A 21036-nucleotide genomic window follows, 5' to 3' on the forward strand; every position below is an offset into this window, starting at 1 on the left:
ACAGCCCTTTGAAGTTACAAAAGGAAAATCGATTTTTTTTCATATATCGAAAACCTTAGAGATTTTTTATTGAAAATGGACATGTGGCATTCTTATGGCAGCAACATCTTAAAAAAAAACTAAAATGAAATTTGTGCACCCCATAAAAATTTTATGGGGGTTTTGTTCCCTTAAACCCCCCAAACTTTTGTGTACGTTCCAATGAAATTATTATTGTGGCACCATTAGTTAAACACAATGTTTTTAAAACTTTTTTACCTCTTAGTACTTTTTCGATAAGCCAGTGATTATCGAGATATTTTGAATATTTTTCGAATCCACCACATATCTGTATATGGTTAAGTACGATTATAGACACCTGTTAATAATCTGAAAATGTATTTATAATTTACATTTTTAGGTGTATTTTGAAAAAGAAGCTACATCTCGATAAAAGGTGACTTATCAAAAAAAGACTAAGAGGCAAAAATTTTTTAAAAACACTCTGTTTAACTAATTGTACCACAATAATAGTTTAATTGGAACGTACACATACATTTGGGGGGTTTAAAGGAACAAAACCCCCATACAATTTTTATGTAAATATATTAAAAAAGAAGCCGCATCTCGATAAAAACTGACTTATCGAAAAAATACTAAGAGGCAAAAAGTTTTAAAAATGTTGTATTTAACTAAGGGTACCACAATAATGAATTAATTGGAACGTACACAAAAGTTTGGGGGGTTTAAAGGAACAAAACCCCCATCAAATTTTTATGGGGTGGATAAATTTCACTATAATTCTGTTTTAAGATGTTCCTGCCATCAGAATGATACATGTCCATTTTCAATAAAAAATCTCTAATAGTTTTCGATATATTGAAAAAAATCGATTTTCATTTTGTAACTTCAAAGGGCTGTAACTTTTTTATGATCACATTTGTACTAAGGTAAGTTAGGTCATGTTAGGTTCAATCGAACTATTTTTGACCCCAGAATGTGTGGTATAATTTTATGACCAATCTTTTTGGGACACCCTGTATACAGGGTGGTTTAATAGAACTCCATAAGTTACGGGGTAGTTACCCTGAGGAGAGGGTTGATTTGGTAAAACACTATTTGTTCATAGTATATTTATTGATCACTTCTAAATATATATGTAACGAGTAAGGTGGGCTTGAGGTATAACTATCTAATGATGTATCTGAATCACGAATGATAATTGATAAAAGAATGAAATAGAATGATCCACGATGCTTTGGCTGTATGTATAAATCAACTTGTAAAGTGTTGTTTTTTTGAATGCTGACACAACCTGGTCGTGAATTAAGAATAATATTGAATAGCTGACAAAGCGTTATTGAAACTAGTGCACTTGTGTTGAGTAATCGGTGTCACCTAATTATTTAACAACAAACGTGATGTTTGTTTTATAAGACATTTAAAAATTAAATGAATATGTCTTGCTCTTATTTTGGATGCTGATAATCCTGCACATCTTCACCCTTACGGGAAAAATTTTCTGACTACCGACACAGAAGAAAATTTTTCTAGACAACGCCACCAACTGATTACATACTTTTAAAGATTTATACAAATTTATACAAATACAAAATACCATATAACAATACACAATACAAATACAAAATATACAAATATACACCTTATCACCCTATAAAAATAGTCATCAAATATCGTATATTCTTACTTATTCCTTTTCTTTATCTCGCGAAAATCTATACTCAGAAATTGTAATCTATTTTACCTTTTCCAGATTTTAAAAAATTTATAACTTTAATTCTTACATTTGAACTTACTTTTTAATTATATTTCTTTCACTTCTAAAAACAACTATTTGATTTTCTGTCATTTACATATTCTTCTATTAAAAATTTCTCCTTTTTTCTTCCTCTTCTTCTTGTCCGGTACTTTACTAATGCATATTTTCATTTTCTTTATACTTAGTACTTTCTTCACAGTGTACTATTAAACGTAATTCCTCTTCATATGTCTTCATTATTTCATTGATCATTTACTTCATATTTCATATATCTTCCTTCATATATTCATATTCATATCATTTATCATAATTCTTCCTTAAACTCATATTTACTTCATATTTTTCTTCTGTAACCCATACCTACTCGGTGGGTAGTTTTCCGCAACTTTATACCCTTGAATTTGCTTCCGGTCCTTTCTCCACGTCCTTAGTCGTGAGAAGGTTTGTTAAAAAAAAAAAACAAAATGGATAGTTGTGCGCTTAAAAAAAATCTTCTACTTCTTGCATCCCTAAATTCTTGTCTGATCCGGACTGCTCAGTCTTGATGAGAGTCGGTTAGTTTCAAAACACGAAATGAACATGCTAAAATCTTCTGATGTTCATTTTGAACTTTTTTCCTTGGCAAGAGTGTGTTTTTCTGAATTGTCTTTAATTAATTTTGCTTCTAATAAATTTAAAAAATCATTTGTCTACTTAATTCATCATAAAACATTACAAATCATATTTATTCTAAAATTCGACCGATACTAAAAAATTCAAATCAAAAATCTTATTGTCAGTATCAAAAACTTCAGCAATCAATAATGAAAAAAAAATCGAAAGAAAGTGTTAATAAAAATAGACCATATTTTATTAAAAAAAAATCACGAAAAAATCTATTTACCTAACCCTATTCTACCTATCATTATTCTACCTATCATTATTCTATCTAGCTAGGACTATTCCTTTTTGCATCCTATCTATCTAACTAACATCTAACACCTATCTATCTAACATCAATCTATCTATCTAACATCTATCTAGCTAACATCTATCTAGCTAACATCTATCTAGGATTATTCTTTTTCTTAGCTAAGTTTATTCTTTTTCTTAGCTAGGGTTATTCTTTATAGCATTATTTCACCTATCTAGGGTTATTCTTTTTCTTATCTAGGGTTATTTTTCTTATCTAGGGTTATTTTTTTATATAGGGTTATTTTTCTTATCTAGGGTTATTTTCTTATCTAGGGTTATTTTTCTTATCTAGGGCCCTATACTGTGTGCACGTACTACCTATAAAATTTACCGAAAAATTACGAACGAGAAAACTTATAAATAAACTAAATAGATAATGTTAGTTTTTGCTATCTACTAAATAATAGTTTTTTCTCACTTAATTCGCGCAATTAGTCACTTTATATACCGTCACAATGAAAAAGTCTCTATTTCTCTGATTGAAATAAAGTCTTACATGACTTGTCTTATGTATTTATCCAAAGTATATTAACAGTATAGAAATTTAAAGTTAGTTTACATTATAAAATTTAAAGTAACTTTATATTATACTAATTACCTATATTTTACTTGAAGGGACGTGATGTTTGTTTTATAACACATTTAAAAATTAAATGAATATGTCTTGCTCTTATTTTGGATGCTGATAATCCTGCACAGTAGGACAATGGTGTGAAAAAGTACAATTACTCGTTTATCGTAAGAGATGCGAAAAAAAGTTATTCAGGTAAAAGTTGGACCACAGAGAGGACCATTATTTAAAAATACAGTAGAGTCCCGCTAATCCGAACTTCGGTAATCCGAAAATCCGCTTAATCCGAAACAGAGACCAACCAACAAAACAGTGTTTGATCGTACGTCTCAGATGAATGTGTTCTTCTTTAAAAGATCCATTACTTTCTTCTTATTATCAAAGGCTCTTATTGCGTTCAAAACAAAAGTACTCTACTTAATAATGATGGGCAGATTTATGTTATTTTTGATTAAACGGGTGTTTTAAGATAATCTGTTTAATCCGAAAAATTCGGTAATCCGAAATGGGTTCGATCCCAATTATTTCGAATTACCGTGACTCCACTGTATTTTCAAATATACAGGGCCACCCGTATTGACAGGGTGACACAAACTTAAGTTTTTTAAGGAACACCCTGTATATTTTTACACTTTTGGATCCACCTCAATGTATTCTTTCTTAAAATATAGGGTTTTGTAATATTATACGAGGTAGTTTAAAAGATAATTACGTTTTTTGTTAATTTCGTATCAAAACTCACACCCTGTAGAATTGTAGTGATTTGACATCAAAATTTCTAGTTATGTTCAAACGCTTTTTAGTACAGTCTACTATTGTTAAAAGTTATCAATATAGCAAAATGTTTAATTTTAATATACAGGGTTGATATTTTAAAAGTACCAGGGTACCATAAAATGATATTTTATGGTACTTTTTTATTTCTTACGCATTCCCTATATCTAAGTGCCTTAATTTTTGAGTTATTCGTGATTATTTAAGCCAAACATTAATTGCTACAAAAATTACGTGAAATTTTATTAGATGGCCGTGAAAATATTCAATAAAAAATAATTTTTCGTAAAGAAATACATATTAATCTAGACTGATCCTTAATTTATTAATAGTGGATGAGATATCCAAATACCTACCTGATTAAGATTATTGGTACGTAAAATATTAATAAAAACACAATATTCTAACTAGTTGGCTATGACCAAGGACCGGAAAAAATGCACCAAAAAAATGTAAAAAAAATGCGCATTTTAATGCAATTCATTTGTGAAAAATATGCAAGAGCCTTTATGAAAAATGCAATATTAAAATGCAACATTAATAATCCTCAATTTATATTTATATGATGTTGGAATAATAACATTTAAACACAATAGTTAGTTTTTATCCACAATTGTTTAATACTTGTCACTTTCGGCATTTTGGCGAAAAAATTATTCGTTACTCAATTTAAAATATATGTCAAAAATAATACGCAACAACGCACTGCGAATCAAAACACGAAATGAACTTCAGCTTTTATAAACAAATATTAAAATCTAAATTTCTGTACCTGCTTATCCCCCTACAAAGAGCAAACAGGTTTTTACAACCTATGTCAACTAATTGTTGTCCTACCGACCAAGTTATATTAGGGATTAGTCGGCTTAGTCCCAAAAATAGATAATAGAATAAGAATATTACCTGATTTAAACATTTTTACGATTTAAAATATCGACTTTATGCAACTTTTCTGAATTTATCAAGAAAAAATGCGAAATGTTTAAAATGTTTGAAAAAATGCAACATTTTCTAATTTATCAAAAAAAATGCAAAACTATGCAAAAAATGCAGATTGCATTTAATCCGGTCCTTGGCTATGACACTACATATGCTTAAAGATTTGACATCGCATACCACTTATTTTTTTAGTTAAAATTGCTTTGTTACCATTACCATTGTTTATCTACACAATGGTCTAGTTATACAATGCCATTACTATGAATTTTTCTAATGAGAAACTGATTAAAATGGTTTTTGTGCTAAGAGGATATAATAACAATGTGCTACTAGCGATAAGAATTTTCATCAGATATTCCCCGATAGACGACAACCAAGAAGAGAAACTTTTGAAAGATACCAGAACGGTTTCATCGGACTGGACAATTAGATTACGAGAAATCTTATCGAAAATGAATTAAATGTAATCCTTAGTGTCACTGCGGATCTGCATATTAGTACGACCGTTCTTACAATCTAAGTGTCTAGTCTGTTGAAACCGTTTTAATAGTATACTTTCAAAAGTTTCTCTTCTTGGTTGTCCTCTATCAGGGAATTACTGATGACAAATTCTTATTGCTAGCAGCACATTATTGTTAAACTCTCCTAGCACATAAATCATTTTAATCAGTTCCTCATTGGAAAAATTCATATTGGTAATGGTAACAAAGCAACTGGAACGATAAAAATAGTATAATGTCAAATGGTTAAGCAAATTTAGTGTCATAGCCAACTAGCTAGAATATTGTATGTTTTTATTAATATTTTACGCGCCAACAATCTTAACTACATAGGTATTTGGATATCTCATCCAATATTACTAAATTAAGGATCATAATGCACGTAAACGTCTACGTGCAGAAAGCCCAGATCAAAAATTATGTTCACCTGTTATCGAGCCGATAGACAAACGGGACACCCCCTGGGGTGGAAGTTATGGAGCTAAACAATAAACCGGTTAACTTGTGGTCGTTCTTCTCTTCAGGGGGATTATGGGTAATTAGAATGTACATTGTAAATTATTGTAGAAACATGCAAAGTTATATTTTCGAGAACAATATTAATTTAGATTTCAAATTTTTAAATAAAACAAAATTAACAAAATTAGGTAGGTATAGCAAGATATTTAAGGTCACGGTATTGCTGAATTGGGTTTTTTATAATGTCTTATATTTTCTTTTGTCTTTTGGTCACTTTTTTACGGACAAATTGGCTGTCTTAATTTTAACGTAGACAGCTTAGAAATGTAATTAATTTTTGTAAAATGTTGAGAATGTGGCGACACGATGCTCTTGTATCTTGACATATCCGGCCCGTCTTTGTGACTTTATTATTTTAACTATATCTGGTTGGTTATATAAATCTTTCAATTCTTGGTTGGTTCTCACTGTCTAAAGTTCTCTGGTGCCATCCTTAACTGCTGCATATATTACTCTAAGAATTCTTCTTATCATTTGTTTTGTTATTGTCCATGTTTCACAGACATACGTCATTTAGGTCCTATTACAGAATGGTAGATTCTTATTTTCGTACAGCTGGATACATCTTCTAATTTCATTATTTTTTTGTAACTCAAACCAACAATGATTGGCACTTTGTATTTTGTTGTTAATCTCTGTTTATGAGTAATGTTACGGCATGAGATTTACGCGTAAATGAATAATTTACGACTATATTTTGACTTGTATCGCTTCCCTTCGCTAAGTTATTTTTATATGGGTCTCATTGTATTTTTAATTTTGTTATCTTAATTGGCAACTAACATTTCTATCTCGACAAAAAAGTATATCTACTAAATAAATTATTTTTCAAACTCTTTCAGACTAGTTTGACAAACAGTTTAAATTTTCAAACCTGTAACCAGTGACGAGTTTGACTTGACTTGAATTATTTGTCAGAAGGATTGACTTGAGTTTGACTTGAAATTAAGTCAAACTCAAGTCAATCTCAAATATTGAAGTCAAGCTTGTGCAACTCTGACTGGGAAACGATCGATGGAAATCTTATTTAAAAATGAACATCGATAGGATGCAGAAGAAGTTAAGAGTTCAAGAGAAAATAGTAATACCGGTAATTACAGGAACCATTATACCACTATAATAATTTATTATCAGAAGAAAGAGAAGAATATGACCAAAAACATCCTAAGAAACGCCGTGATGTGATTAAAAAATAAAAGAGCATGTGGTCCTGAATCAATAGACGCCGAACTGAACTAATATGTGACCGAAAAACTAATTTGACTGATTACAAAAATTGTTAATATGTGTATAAATGGATACCCCGTTCCCAGCCAATGGAAAGTGGCATAAATTTCCTCAATGTACAAAAAAAAGAAAAGAAAAGCTATAGGATGCCTTTGTCTGGAACAAGAATATAACTGAAAAGATAGAATTTAATATCTATGAAACTCTGATAAAAGCATGCTTTTACACGATTGTGAAATGAGGCGAATAACAGAGAGAAATCGAAGAAAGACAGAAGCCGCGGAAATGGATGTAAGACGAAACTCCAGTATAGGGAGATTTGCCCAGATACGTAGCTGAACCATTCCTGTTTAGAGATGAGAAGCAAATAGGGGTACTACAGATGATAGAAGAAAAAGCCAGAATAAAATTTGCTTAGCTTGAAAACCACCCGAACTGGATCCTGTGAGAGATATTAGGGTTTACTGTGTTCAATTGATGGAAGGACAGAAAACCAAAACAACAAAGATTAACAAATATCTAATAAAGTCTACGAGAATATTGTAGCCCTATCACAAGAAGATGTCACGCTCGCCTGGAGGCAGTGGACAGTCACCGAACTATTAATATTTTTTACCACGTTTTGAACTCAGTAGTTCATCTTCATATTAAAAATTATTATCTTAGACACATTGTAATCATTACAAAAACTGTAATACCATGCTATCTGACAAAAATTATATAGATTTAAAATCATCTCCGATTCAATTGTTAATTTAATTACACTTTAACTTTGTATAATTCTACATTGTCATTTAAATCTACATTGTTATTTACTTTAATCATAAACAAATAAATTTAGATAACAATAGATAAATAACAATGTGAAAAATTGCAATTTAGTGTTTAAAAATTATATGTATTCTTTTTCTCATGATCATCTTTCAGTGCGTCACAGTTTTTCGATTTCTTTCTAACGCATTAAATTGTATGTGACAGAAAAAAGGCACGTCCGTGATTACAGACATTTACAACATTTATTCTAGTTATTCTAGTTGTCGATAGATGGCGCCATAATAAAAAAAATAATTTTTTTTAATTAGATAATAATATTACAAATATAATCTGTATAATTTATAAGAATATACAAATCAAAGAAAATACCATTTTATAAATGCAAGAAACACATTTGATTTGTTTTTATTCCAAATTGAAAATAAAATGTGACAACTGTCAGATTTAACTAAAATGTCATGTTAGAATAAATGTCATAAATGTGTATTATCACGGACTTACCCTTTTTCCTATCATTTGTTACGCACTGAAAAATGCTCATGAAAAGGACAATACCTATATTGTTCAGATACAATAATATGTTCAGGGGTCTTAATTTCGGCGTTCTTCTTCTTCTAGTCTAGTCTAGAAATTCCAAATAGTTACGAGTGACATTTTCTTTTAGGTCTTTTCTTACCCTCTATTTTGCCTTGCAGATCATCATTTGGTCATCATTACCGTCATTTGGCATTTAAAATCTGTCGCTTTGCACCTGCTTTTCTCAATGTTTCTTTGTTAGGAACATAGTTCATACCTACATGAAATTTTGTGATTTTTAGGTCTTCTTCTTGGTAAAGTATATTTTTGATTTTATCACAGTTCATTTTTAATACTATATATTTCTGATCGATTCGTCATTTAAGTCTTCCTTTTTTTTGTAGTTCTTATTTCTTACTGGTTATATTGATTTCAAGTTTACTGATTTCCAATTGTAGATCCAAGCTGACATTTTTTTGTTTTATATCATAAACACGTAAGTAATGTTCATGTGTTATTCCTTACTTTTTTGTCATAGAAAATTTGATAAAAAAAATTAATTTGATATATTTAAAGAAACGTAGCCTGTAATAAATAAATCAAACATGCAATTACAAGATTAGACTTAGTATAAAAGATGTAATACGTTCATAAATATTTTTATATTCAAATATTTATTTTGTTTGGTAAATATACAGGGTGAGTCATGAGGAACTGTACATACTCCTACCTCGTATAGAGGCTCCTATGGGGAATAACAAATGACCATTAAAAAGTGTCTGCTCCCATTGTTTAATAATATACAGGGCGAGTTTCGCATTTTGACAGAAATCTGTATTCGTCATAATTGTTGAACGGTCAGATCGATGTGTCTCTTATTTTGGTCAATCGTTACACTATTACCACCTAATCAACTGATTTATTCAAACTAGAAAAAAAATCAGGTCCGGCTTCAAAAAAATTAGTTCGTTTGGGTCTTAAAAAAAATTTCACCCTGTATACGCTTTTTGAAAACTATAATATGAATTTTACAAATTAGACAAATAAGCAATTAAAATGACATATTTATTTTTTCCCCACACGATTACTTAATTTTTTATAAAAAAATCAAATTTGACTATTAATTAAAAGTTTGGTAAAGTTTACCATAGATTTAAAAAAAAATAACTTGTATTACAAAAATTAATTTTTTTTGAACAAATATTTAATTTATGTTACCACCTAATCAACTGATTTATTCAAACTAGAAAATAATCAGGCCCGGATTTAAAAAATTAGTTCGTTTTGGTATTAGAAAAAATTTCACCCTGTATACGCTTTCTGAAATTTATAATATGAATTTTAGAAATTAGACAAATAGGCAATTAAAATGGCATATTTATTTTTTTCCCCACACGATTACTTAATTTTTTACTAAAAAATCAAATTTGTCAAAATCGGAATTTTAACCTAAAAATGAAAAAAAAATTAAATCACGGTTTAACTCGCTACAACTCTGTTCCAGTTTAATTTTTTTTTCTGAAATTTTTACAGCACATTTCTCTTACCATTGTGAAGACTATGAAAATTGTTGTAGACTTTCAGTCTTCTTCTCATAAAAGTTATGAATTTTTAAAAATGAAAGGTGCATATTCGTTAATTGCAAAGTTAAATCGCAAAAATTAAGTGAAAAAATTTAGAATTTATCTATTTGATCACGTCTATGTTAAACTATAGAGTCCAAAGAAAAGTGTTATGGGTTTTAGATCTAGACGTGGTATAAAAAAAATGGTGAAGATTTTAATTTTAAGAAAAACGTTGTTTAATTTTTTTTTATTTTTATGGTAAAATTCCGATTTTGACAAATTTGATTTTTTAATAAAAAATAAGTAATCGTGTGGGGAAAAAATAAATACGCCATTTTAATTGCCTGTTGGTCTAATTTGTAAAATCCATACTAGAGTTTTCATAAAGCGTATACAGGGTGAAATTTTTTCAAAGACCAAAACGAACTAATTTTTTAAATCCGGGCCTGATTTTTTTCTAGTTTGAATAAATCAGGTGATTGGATGGTAAGATAAATTAAATATTTGTTCAAAAAAAATTAATTTTTGTAATAAAAGTTATTTTTTTTTAATCTGGTTTCTAGTAAATATGGTTCACTTTACCAAACTTTTAATTATTCATAGTCAAATTTGATTTTTTTACAAAAAATTAAGTAATCGTGTGGGGAAAAAATAAATATGCCATTTTAATTGCCTATTTATCTAATTTGTAAAATTCATATTTTACATACTACTACTATACATACTACTACTATAGTTTTCAAAAAGCGTATACAGGGTGAAATTTTTTCTAAGACTAAAATGAACTAATTTTTTAAATCCGGGCCTGATTTTTTCTAGTTCTATAAATCAGTTGATTGGGTGGTAACATAAATTAAATATTTGTTGAAAAAAAAATTAATTTTTCTAATAAAAGTTATTTTTTTTTAAATCTATGGTTCACTTTACCAAACTTTTAATTCATAGTCAAATTTAATTTTTTTATAAAAAATTAAGTAATCATGTGGGGAAAAAATAGATATGTCATTTTAATTGCTTATTTGTATAATTTATAAAATTCATATTATAGTTTTCAAAAAGCGTGTACAGGGTGAAATTTTTTCTAAGACCCAAACAAACTAATTTTTTAAAGCCGGACCTGATTTTTTTCTAGTTTGAATAAATCAGTTGATAAGGTGGTAATAGTGTAACGATTGACCAAAATAAGAGACACATCGATCTGACCGTTCAAAAATTATGGCGAATACAAATTTCTGTCAAAATGCGAAACTCGCCCTGTATATTATTAAACAATGGGAGCAGACACTTTTTAATGGTCATTTGTTATTCCCCATAGGAGTCTCTATACGAGGTAGGAGTATGTACAGTTCCTCATGACTCACCCTGTATAAATGACTTTATAGGATATAAGAAGTTTGTATGTTGCCCGAAGACATAAGAGCTCAAAATATCAAATAGAAAATTATAGATTGAATGCAGTTTTACCAAAAGAATATCATATACAAGTAACATAGAAAATCATAACACTCCTTATGAATTATTGAATTTTGAAAATTAATAAATATTTTGTGCAATTATAGAGGGTAACAATAATAACAATAATAAACGATAAAAACTTAAATATGGTTGAAACAACTTACAGGGGTATATCAATAATTGATATTATTATTAATTATATTATTAATTATTTAATGTGTTAATGCGCCTAAATTGGCAACACACTCTTGTATGCACCTGGGCTCGGATATTGACACAGGTGGTTAATATCCTCCTGGGGTAGGTATGTGGTTCCATGCCCTAAATAACTCCTCCAGAATGCTACTAGAGTTTAAGGAGGATTCATTAAATTAAGAAGTCTGTGACCCATCATGTCCCACGCTTATTTAATTAGAGTTAGGCCAAGCCAAATAATTGACACCAGCCTGTTCAAAGAAGTCCCTGGTGAGGACTTTCAAAAAAAATTAAACAAAAAAGAGTGCATGTACTTTGTACGCACGTAACAAGTTATACTTCTTATGTGCGTTCTTAGTTATATTTTATTTATTTATTTATTTTACGAGAAAACCCCATTAACAAATTACAATTAACAAAATAAATAACAATATGTAAACAGATTGAAAATAAACTTAATTCCAAATTAAAAATTTAAAATAAATTATTTCCATTATACATTATCATATACACCCTTAAATAGAGACTAGGTTACATCACGTCATATTGCAATCTAAAAATTTATGCTCCTTAACTGACTTTTAAAATAATATAAACTAATACCAAAGACCTCTAGATGATACTGATTTATAATTCTTGCATATCTATCTAAAGGAGAGTAGTAACCATAGTTTGTTCGGTGAAATGGTACAAAAAATGAGATAGAACGATTTCTCCTATTTCTTGAGGGAATCCCAATGTGTAATTGATTCAATAGATCTGTACAATATATTTGTACAATATATCTGTACAATTTACTAATTTGTACAGAAATATTAATCCAGCACAAATCCTGCGATCTACCAGGGATTGTAACTTAAGTTGCTTTTCAATTTCACTATACTCATGATCTACTATAATCAACTTAAGTTTATAAGAGCACACCCGCAAGAATTTATGCTGAATGCTTTCAATTGTTGCAATGTGCACTGCATGATATGGAGACCATATCACCGAAGCATACTCTAATCTAGACCTAACTAATGAACAATAAAGAATTTTGAATGTATTTACAGAAAAAGTTTTACAACTCCTAACTATAAAACCTAGCATTTTTGATGATTTCACTGTAATTGTATTAATGTGTTCCACAAAAGTTAAGTTTTCATCAAATATAACCCCTAAATCCTTAATTTTAGAAACATAATTCAGTGTTATCCCTTGTAATGAATATGAAGTATTCAATTTTCTAATTCCTTTAAAGAAGCTTATGTGACAACATTTAGAAATGTTTAACCTTAGCTTATTTATCCTACACCATTGATCTAATCTATCAACATCTTCCTGCAGAAGTTTTTGATCCTCCAAACTGCCAATTACTCTAAAAAATTTCGAATCATCTGCAAAACCCAGGGCTTCACAGTTCTTAAAACATTCAAAAATACTATTTACAAATAAAACAAAGAAAATCGGAGAACAGTGTCCTCCTTGGGGAACTCCTGAGGTAACATTTATAGAATCTGATTGATACGAACCTATTTTAACTCTTTGCTGACGGTCAGACAAAAAGCTCTTAATCCACTTTAGAGTGTCTATGCTAAACCCAACATTATAAAGCCTATTGAGTAATGTATGGTGATCTACTTGGTCAAAGGCTTTGAAAAAATCAGTATATATAGAATCCACTTGTTGAAAGTTTTCAAGTGCTTTTGTAATTTGCATCTGATACGATAATAAATTGGTGACCGTAGATCTACCTGCACAAAAGCCATGTTGGTTATTGGATATTAATCCTCTACAGAGCCACTTCAATTGATCACTTACTAAGCTATCAAATAGTTTTGGGATTGATGACTGGATACAGACACTCCTATAGTTGGTAACAAGATTTTTTGCCCCACTTTTAAATATAGGCATTATAAAACTATGCTTCCATTTATCTGGAAATATTGAGCACTTCAAAGATTGATTATATAGTAAATATAATGGAACAACTAAAGTGTAAATACAGTGCTTAAGTAAATTGTTTAGTACCCCATCTGGACCTAGTGTGTTTTTATTAGGAAGCTCCAGATTTTGTTAAAAATTTCTACTTTTGAAATATAAGTTAAGTTTAAACTTTCAGAAACATTTTCAGGTATCTCTATTGACAGTGAATCATCCTGGTTCCTGGAAGTATATACTGATTCAAAAAAGTTTTTAAACAATGCAACACTTTCTTGACCATTTCTGGCTTCTTTGTCATTGTAAATTATGTTTTGAGGCAGAGAATGATTTGACTTTAAGTCTCGGATATATTTCCAAAAATATCTAGGATTTAATCTAAATTCTTGATCCACCTTAATTAAATAGTGTTGCCAACATACCTCCCTGACTCGTTTACACTCCCCTCGCAACCTAGAAAACTCATTATAACTAGCATAGGATTTCGTATGGACATAGGCTATGTGTGCTGCTCTTTTAAGGTAACAAAGATTTCTAAGCTCAGATGAAAACCACTTAGGATACGTCCCAGTTTTATATTTCTTTAGAGGCACAAAAAAAGAAATTCCCAAACTCAAGACTTCATAAAAAAACCTCCAAAGATGTATTTATATCCTGGTACAACAGACACTGCTCCCAATCTATACCTGCCAAATAATCATTAAGACCCAAGTAGTTGGCATTTTGAAAATCATAGTAATAGTCTTCATAAAATAAACCAGAGGGATCCTGTTTCTTATAAATATTTCTAATAATACATTCATAACTGACATGATGTAAGCTATCTCTGAAAATTTGTTCCCTTGCCAAACTTAATTCTACATCTTTATCATTTGTGAACAATAATTACCTTAACAATATTACATTTGTGAAAAAATTAATCAAAATTACCTATTTAATTTTAATTCCGCCCTCTTAACATAATTTTAGATCATATAATATGTTAACAAAAAACTGAACTGCAAAACCACTAGTCTGCAAAAATTAAACAAAAAAAAGGGTGCAGTGACCCAAGAGGTCACCATCCAAGTAATAACCGCGGCCCTGTTACTGCTTGACTTCAATGATCGGATTGAATTAAACTTCCATAAATATTTACTAATAAATTATCAATAAATATCTACCACCATCGTATATACAGGGTGAGTGGGGAGGAACGTGCCAAACTTTAAGGCTGTATAATATACGTAAAAATAATCAAAAATAACTCATATGTTGTTATTCGATTTTCATTTGTTTCCGAGATATGGGGTGTTAAAATTTTTCTTACAAACTGACGATTTATATTTTGCTCTAAAACCGATTGAGGTGTGCAAATGAAATTTGGTGGGTTTTAAGACATAGTTGCCACTGAGACATTTCAAATGAAAAATTATTTTTGAATTCCCTGTTCAACTTCTGACAAACCATCTATGTTTGTTCATACGACGCTTCGTTTTCATGCAAAAAATAAAATATCTTAATGCTTGGAAAGTATTGGAAATAAGTTTCTACACGTTCATATAGAAACTTCGTAGAAAACTTTGTAAGCGTTAAGATGTTTTATTTTTTGCATGAAAACTAAGCATCACATGAAAAAAGGGAAGATAGATTTTTTGTCACAAATATAACGAGGAATTCAAAAAAGATTTTTAATTTGAAATATTTCAGTGGAGTACCATCTTTAAAAAATTTCAGACTATTACCCGTACACGCGCCAATGGTGAATATAAAATTCTTAATTGTGTGTCAAAACATACGCAATAAGTATATCTTAAAACCCACCAAATTTCATTTGCACACCTCAACCAATTTTAGAGCAATAAATAATTCGTCAGTTTGTAATAAAAATGTTAACACCCAGTATGTATGTACGTACTTTTAATGTAATTTTGTACTATGTAATGAATTGTATTTATTTATTTATTTATTATTTATTATTATTATACGGGATAACCCCATTAACAGAAAAATTACAGTTAAATATTAATACATTTCCAAAAGGTAATAATAAATTCAATGTGTTAAATATGACTTAATTAATCTAAAAAATAGAGAGTTAGAAAAAATAGAGAGTTAGTTAATATATAACATAAATATTGACTACAAAAAAATATACACCATACAAACATAACACTTAAGAGTATAAAAATAACATCACAGAACAAGAGATCTTTTTAATTGATTTAGAGTTATATTAAATAAATCAAGTTCGTAATTATTTAACAATCCCATATACCTATCAAGTGGGTTGTGAACGCCATACAATGTTCTATGGAAAGGTATTTTAAACATTTTATGGTAACGGAGAGCTTGATAAGGAACATTAAAATTAATCTGACTTAAAAGATTGGGAGAATCTATAAGTCCATTTATGATCCTAAAAATGAAAACAGCACCTGCTATGTCACGGCGTACCTTAAGTGGAGGTAGGGACAACTGTTGTTCAAGAAAAGAATAATCGTGATTGACAATGATAGTTTGTGTATAGTAAGCACATGATCTCAAGAATCTATGTTGTATTCTCTCGATAGTATCAATATGAGTCTGGAAATAGGGTGACCAAACCACAGAACTGTACTCCAAGAGGGACCTTACTAAGCTACAGTAAACAAGCCTAGTAGATTCAATAGAGAAGAATTTGCAATTTCTTGTAACAAATCCCAAAAGTTTAGATGCCTTCACAGATACAGCATTTATATGCTCCACAAAAGAAAGCCTCTCATCCAAAACAACACCCAAATCCCTAACGGAAGATACATATTCAAGTGGCTGATTATTAATGATGTAACCTGATTCAATTCTACTGACTTTCCGAAAGAAGCTTATAAAACAGCATTTCCTGGCATTCAAGAAAAGTTTGTTTCGAACACACCACTCCTGCAGTCTATCAAGATCCTCCTGCAACAACGCCTGGTCCAACAAACCAACATTATTAACATGAATAAATGTGTATTAACATGAATAAATGACTTCACTACTTTGGTTTAAGTTGTCAAGGTATCTTGCATACTTTCAAGAATCGAATACTTGTCGATTCTTCGATCACCCCATCACTACTGAATACCATAGTTATAAAAACTTTATTCTTAAGTTTTTTGTTTTCTTCTTATTTTGGGTTGTGAATATGATAACCCAAATATCCATCTTACAAGAAAGGTAAGTATAAAACATACTTAAAACTAAGGTACAGTTAGTACTACAACCCAAATATCCATCTTACAAGAAAGGTAAGTATAAAACATACTTAAAACTAAGGTACAGTTAGTACTACTTAGTAATCAATAGGAGTAAAGGTAGGACTATTACTTCTGTAATATGCAGGAGCGTCATTTGAAATTTTGTTTGGGGGGGGGGGGCAAGCACTATATATACAATACATTATATATGATGTTATGATGAATATTGATGTATTTTTTGTAAATTTCAGTCATCTTCAGGGCCGGGGGGAGCAAATGCCCCCCCCCCCGGACGCCTCTGGTAATATGAATGAAGTATTGTAATAAAAATCAAGAATACATTCTTTACTTTACTCAGCCATCTTCTAATCAATAATCAAGCATATGTAATGAAAAAAAAACATATTACAGAGAAACTTTATCAAATTGTATACCACTACCAATGTATATAGAGGCATATTCCTTGCTAGTACTACATTTATCTATGCCTAACAACATGTATGACAAGTATGATTGATCCTACCTGTTAATGAGGTCTATTTTTTCATTTATAGCGCTTTAAAGATACCAACTAAATGCATTTAAATGTGAATTTAAAACCAGTATTTTAATATAATTCAAAGTTAGTGTTTGTGACACTTTTAATATGGCAATTAAAAATTCAATTTTAGTAACAAAAAAAGGGTGTTATCTATAAACCACGCGTCTTGAATATGTATTAAAAATAGTAAACATATTACCGCTTTAACAATTAAAGAAACAAGTAGATTATATCTATAAATTTGCTGATAATTACAATTTACTGCATACCTAATTAACAGGTATTCTTGGAAGTAGTTCTATTACAAAATGGGATTAAATTGGTGAGTCATACTCTAATAACTTAGTTTTACGGCTCAAAATTAGTTCTAACCTTGACAAATGCCCTAGACTAATAAAATATAGGAGAAAACACTAATGGTCAGGTGAAATAACAACAAGCTGTTGCGATTATTTTTGTAAGGCAAGGAACAAATAATTAAAATACATACCTATTCTACCACCGACTGCAGTCGAAAAAGGATTGCCAATGAGGGCATTTGATATAAAAGACATTTTTATTTTGTTGTTCAGGGAGCCACCAAAATATTATTGTTTCCGTATTCGATACTCGATCAACTACTTTGTCACCAACTGTCAACGTCAATATGTCACTGTCCTTTGTCCTTGTCGTCCATAGAGTTATATATTAGCATAGAGAAAGTGTAATTCAGAGAGAAGTGACGACACCATCTTTTTTATTTGGATTAGTGCTGTTTCACTCTTACGCATAGTAAAGCTGCTACAGTTGTCCCCCTCTTCCGTGCCTATATTCACACTGAATGTCATCATAGATTTTCGATACAATGTGTTAGAAAGAGATGCAGCAAACCAGTCCATGAGATCTTGTCGTCAGGAAGCGCGGAAGGTAGGCTCCCTCCAGGCTCCCTCTATGTTAATATTTACCTCTATGTTGTCGTCCTTGTCCTTCTAGGTTTCTACAGTGTAGCCAACGTAGATTGTACCAACATACATTCAATCTACAATCTACCCCATCCTAAGTAAGTTTGATGTGTTAAAAAAGTGTTGATTTATTTTAGCACAGGTTTTTTAAATAAAAGTTATTTACAGGCTAAAATGTATTTATTAAGTGTTTACTCATTAATAACTTTCTTTTTCTATAAAAAAAGAATGTGTGTGTACTTTGTACGCACGTAAGAAGTTATACTTCTATTATATGATTGCAATGAAATAAATAAATATACTTTCAACAGGTTATTTGTATTTAAAGATTAAACTAATTTTTTGCTTACTACTTTCCAAAAATGTTTACTAAAACAATATTAAATATAAAAAAAAAGTTAGATAACACACGGAATTGAACCAGTGACCTCTCGATCTCCGGTCGAACGCGTTACCACCGAGTCAAACTTCCTTTGCTTTGACAGCTTACAAGATTTCTGATACATACTGACAAATTCAATAGAAATTCAATAGAAAAATACTTTAAAATTTAAAGTAAATATACTTACTATTATTATAAAATATTTTATTCCCGAGGAAGACAAATCCAAAGACACAAAAATTATAATAAATAATACATTTACTAAAAACACTAATATATTATTTTAATGACTTATTTGCGCTGATACATACATAATTTGAAAGATTAGCAACGAACTACATACTGTCTGTCTGCGCATGCGCCAGGCAAGTTTAAAATTTCACCCTTGGTCGTAAAGAAGTATAACTTCAAAAAGTTCTGTAAAAAATGCATTTACCCTTTATTGTCACTTTTTAAGCAACTATATAACACTGGAGGACATACAAGGAGAAAATAAGGGAAATTTCTCCCCCAACAAAGTCCAAAAGTAAAGAAAAATTGTTGAAACATAAAAATATATCCTGACATGAAACTTATAGACAGAATAATTCAGCCAAGTAAACCCGCTAGTTAGGAAAAGAAAATTAAGGAAACTTAAATGCCCCCGCCCAGCAAGTTCAGTTGCGTTGGATAAATGTTGACTTCGACTGGAAGTTACTACGTACATACAATAGATGCACATAATCAATGTTAATTGTATCTCAAATTAAAAATAGACAGTTTATCAACAGAATAAACCTGCATCAATTTAAAACTATTATTATAAATTAATTTATGAATCACAAAATATGGTTTGGAGTTGAAAACTTTAGAGGCATACCTACTGCAATTAAAAATCTGAATCCTAACATCTAAATAATAGCTCGTTAAGACATGAGGCAAAGTCTTCTTCAGAAGAAGCTTCCATTCATCCCTGTCTCTAGCAACTCTTCTCCTAGCTCTAATTCCAAGTTAGTTTAAATCGTCCTCTAAGTTGTTTTAATTCCTACATGTCACAATTAATAGCCACAATTTATGGGAATTAATACCTATGACATCAATGGGGAATTCTCCATTTAAACATGTAAAACACTTACATAAATCTATACATATACTACACTCAGTCGGTACTAATCCATAAAATCTATGGAACTAACGCATCATTACAACTTTATTAGAATTAATTTTAGACTGAACTATTTTAAATGGGAAATAAGCCACAATGTTACCAAAAAAAAAATGAATTAATTAACGTTTCGACGCCCAAGTCGGGTGTGGTTGTCAAAATACAAAATAATGAATTTTAGACGACATAAAAGCTGGTCGGGGTATTATGAGACCACGGATTATAAAACTGAAGTTTATATTTAATGTAACCGTTAAAAATGTTCTTGTTTGCATAATTTTTTATCAATAAAATATATAAACTACAGATAGATGGAAGAATGGTGATTAAAAATTGCAAAAAAAGTAACAACCAAAAATTGTGATTTAGGGTCAAAAGAAACCCCGGCCAGTCCGATGAAGGTTAATCAAAAATGGTTTCAGCAGGATGGGGCAAAGTGTCACACGGCCAGACCAAAAATTGCAGTAAAATGGCAATTCCGCCAGTGGCGTAGAATTTGGGAAGGATCAACCATTCGCTGTCGCCTGTCGAACGCCACTGGTAGTAGCCAGAAACGTTTATTTATCATAATTTCGTAGGATGTATAATACCTACACTTTCTGTCAAGTATGAAGAGGATAAGTCGAATAGTTTTAAAATACTGAGCAAAAATAGTTTTTAAATTTTTAAATAAAACACCCTGTAAGGAGCCATGTTGTATTTAAGCGATTTTGGTTAAATCTTAATATTTTGATATCTTCTATCACCCATTAGCTAATGTGAAATTAATTATGAGACCGTGCAAGTTCGGAAAAGCGACACCTGGTTTCATAGCTCGGCAAATTTTTTCGCACTTTTGGCCAATCATATTGGTCCTGGGTGCTGGATAATTGTTAAGGCCGTAGCCCAAAAAAAATTATAAGAAATTTAAATTAATTATTAAAATGGAGTACTGCAAGCAAATTACAATTAATTAAATATACTTTTACATAATAATTGCATATCATATCAATATTGTGAGCAACATATAATTTTTCTTCTTCAATGACAGTAGGTATGAAATATACGTCAATTTGACAATTTCAATTGACAATATGAATCATTTAAGAAAGTTACAAGATTTCTCCGCTATTCGCTCACGATCGTTTCTCGTATCCCCTCCAAGTACTTGCACACCGCGA

General features: G+C 30.2%; 1 protein-coding gene across 2 annotated transcripts in view; it reads right to left on the reverse strand.

The window, feature by feature from the left end:
- LOC126889376 (TOM1-like protein 2) overlaps positions 1-18068 on the reverse strand; it is a 96109-nt gene extending 78041 nt beyond the window's left edge. For both annotated transcript variants that reach the window (XM_050657630.1, XM_050657629.1), the window contains exon 1: positions 17900-18068. In XM_050657630.1, coding sequence (XP_050513587.1) covers positions 17900-17963 — 64 coding nt within the window. In that variant the 5' untranslated portion in view covers positions 17964-18068. The remainder of the gene's footprint in view (positions 1-17899) is intronic.
- Between the last annotated feature and the right edge of the window lie 2968 nt (positions 18069-21036).

The sequence above is a fragment of the Diabrotica virgifera genome, chromosome 8 (genome assembly GCF_917563875.1).
Source record: "Diabrotica virgifera virgifera chromosome 8, PGI_DIABVI_V3a".
NCBI classification, from domain to species: domain Eukaryota; kingdom Metazoa; phylum Arthropoda; class Insecta; order Coleoptera; family Chrysomelidae; genus Diabrotica; species Diabrotica virgifera.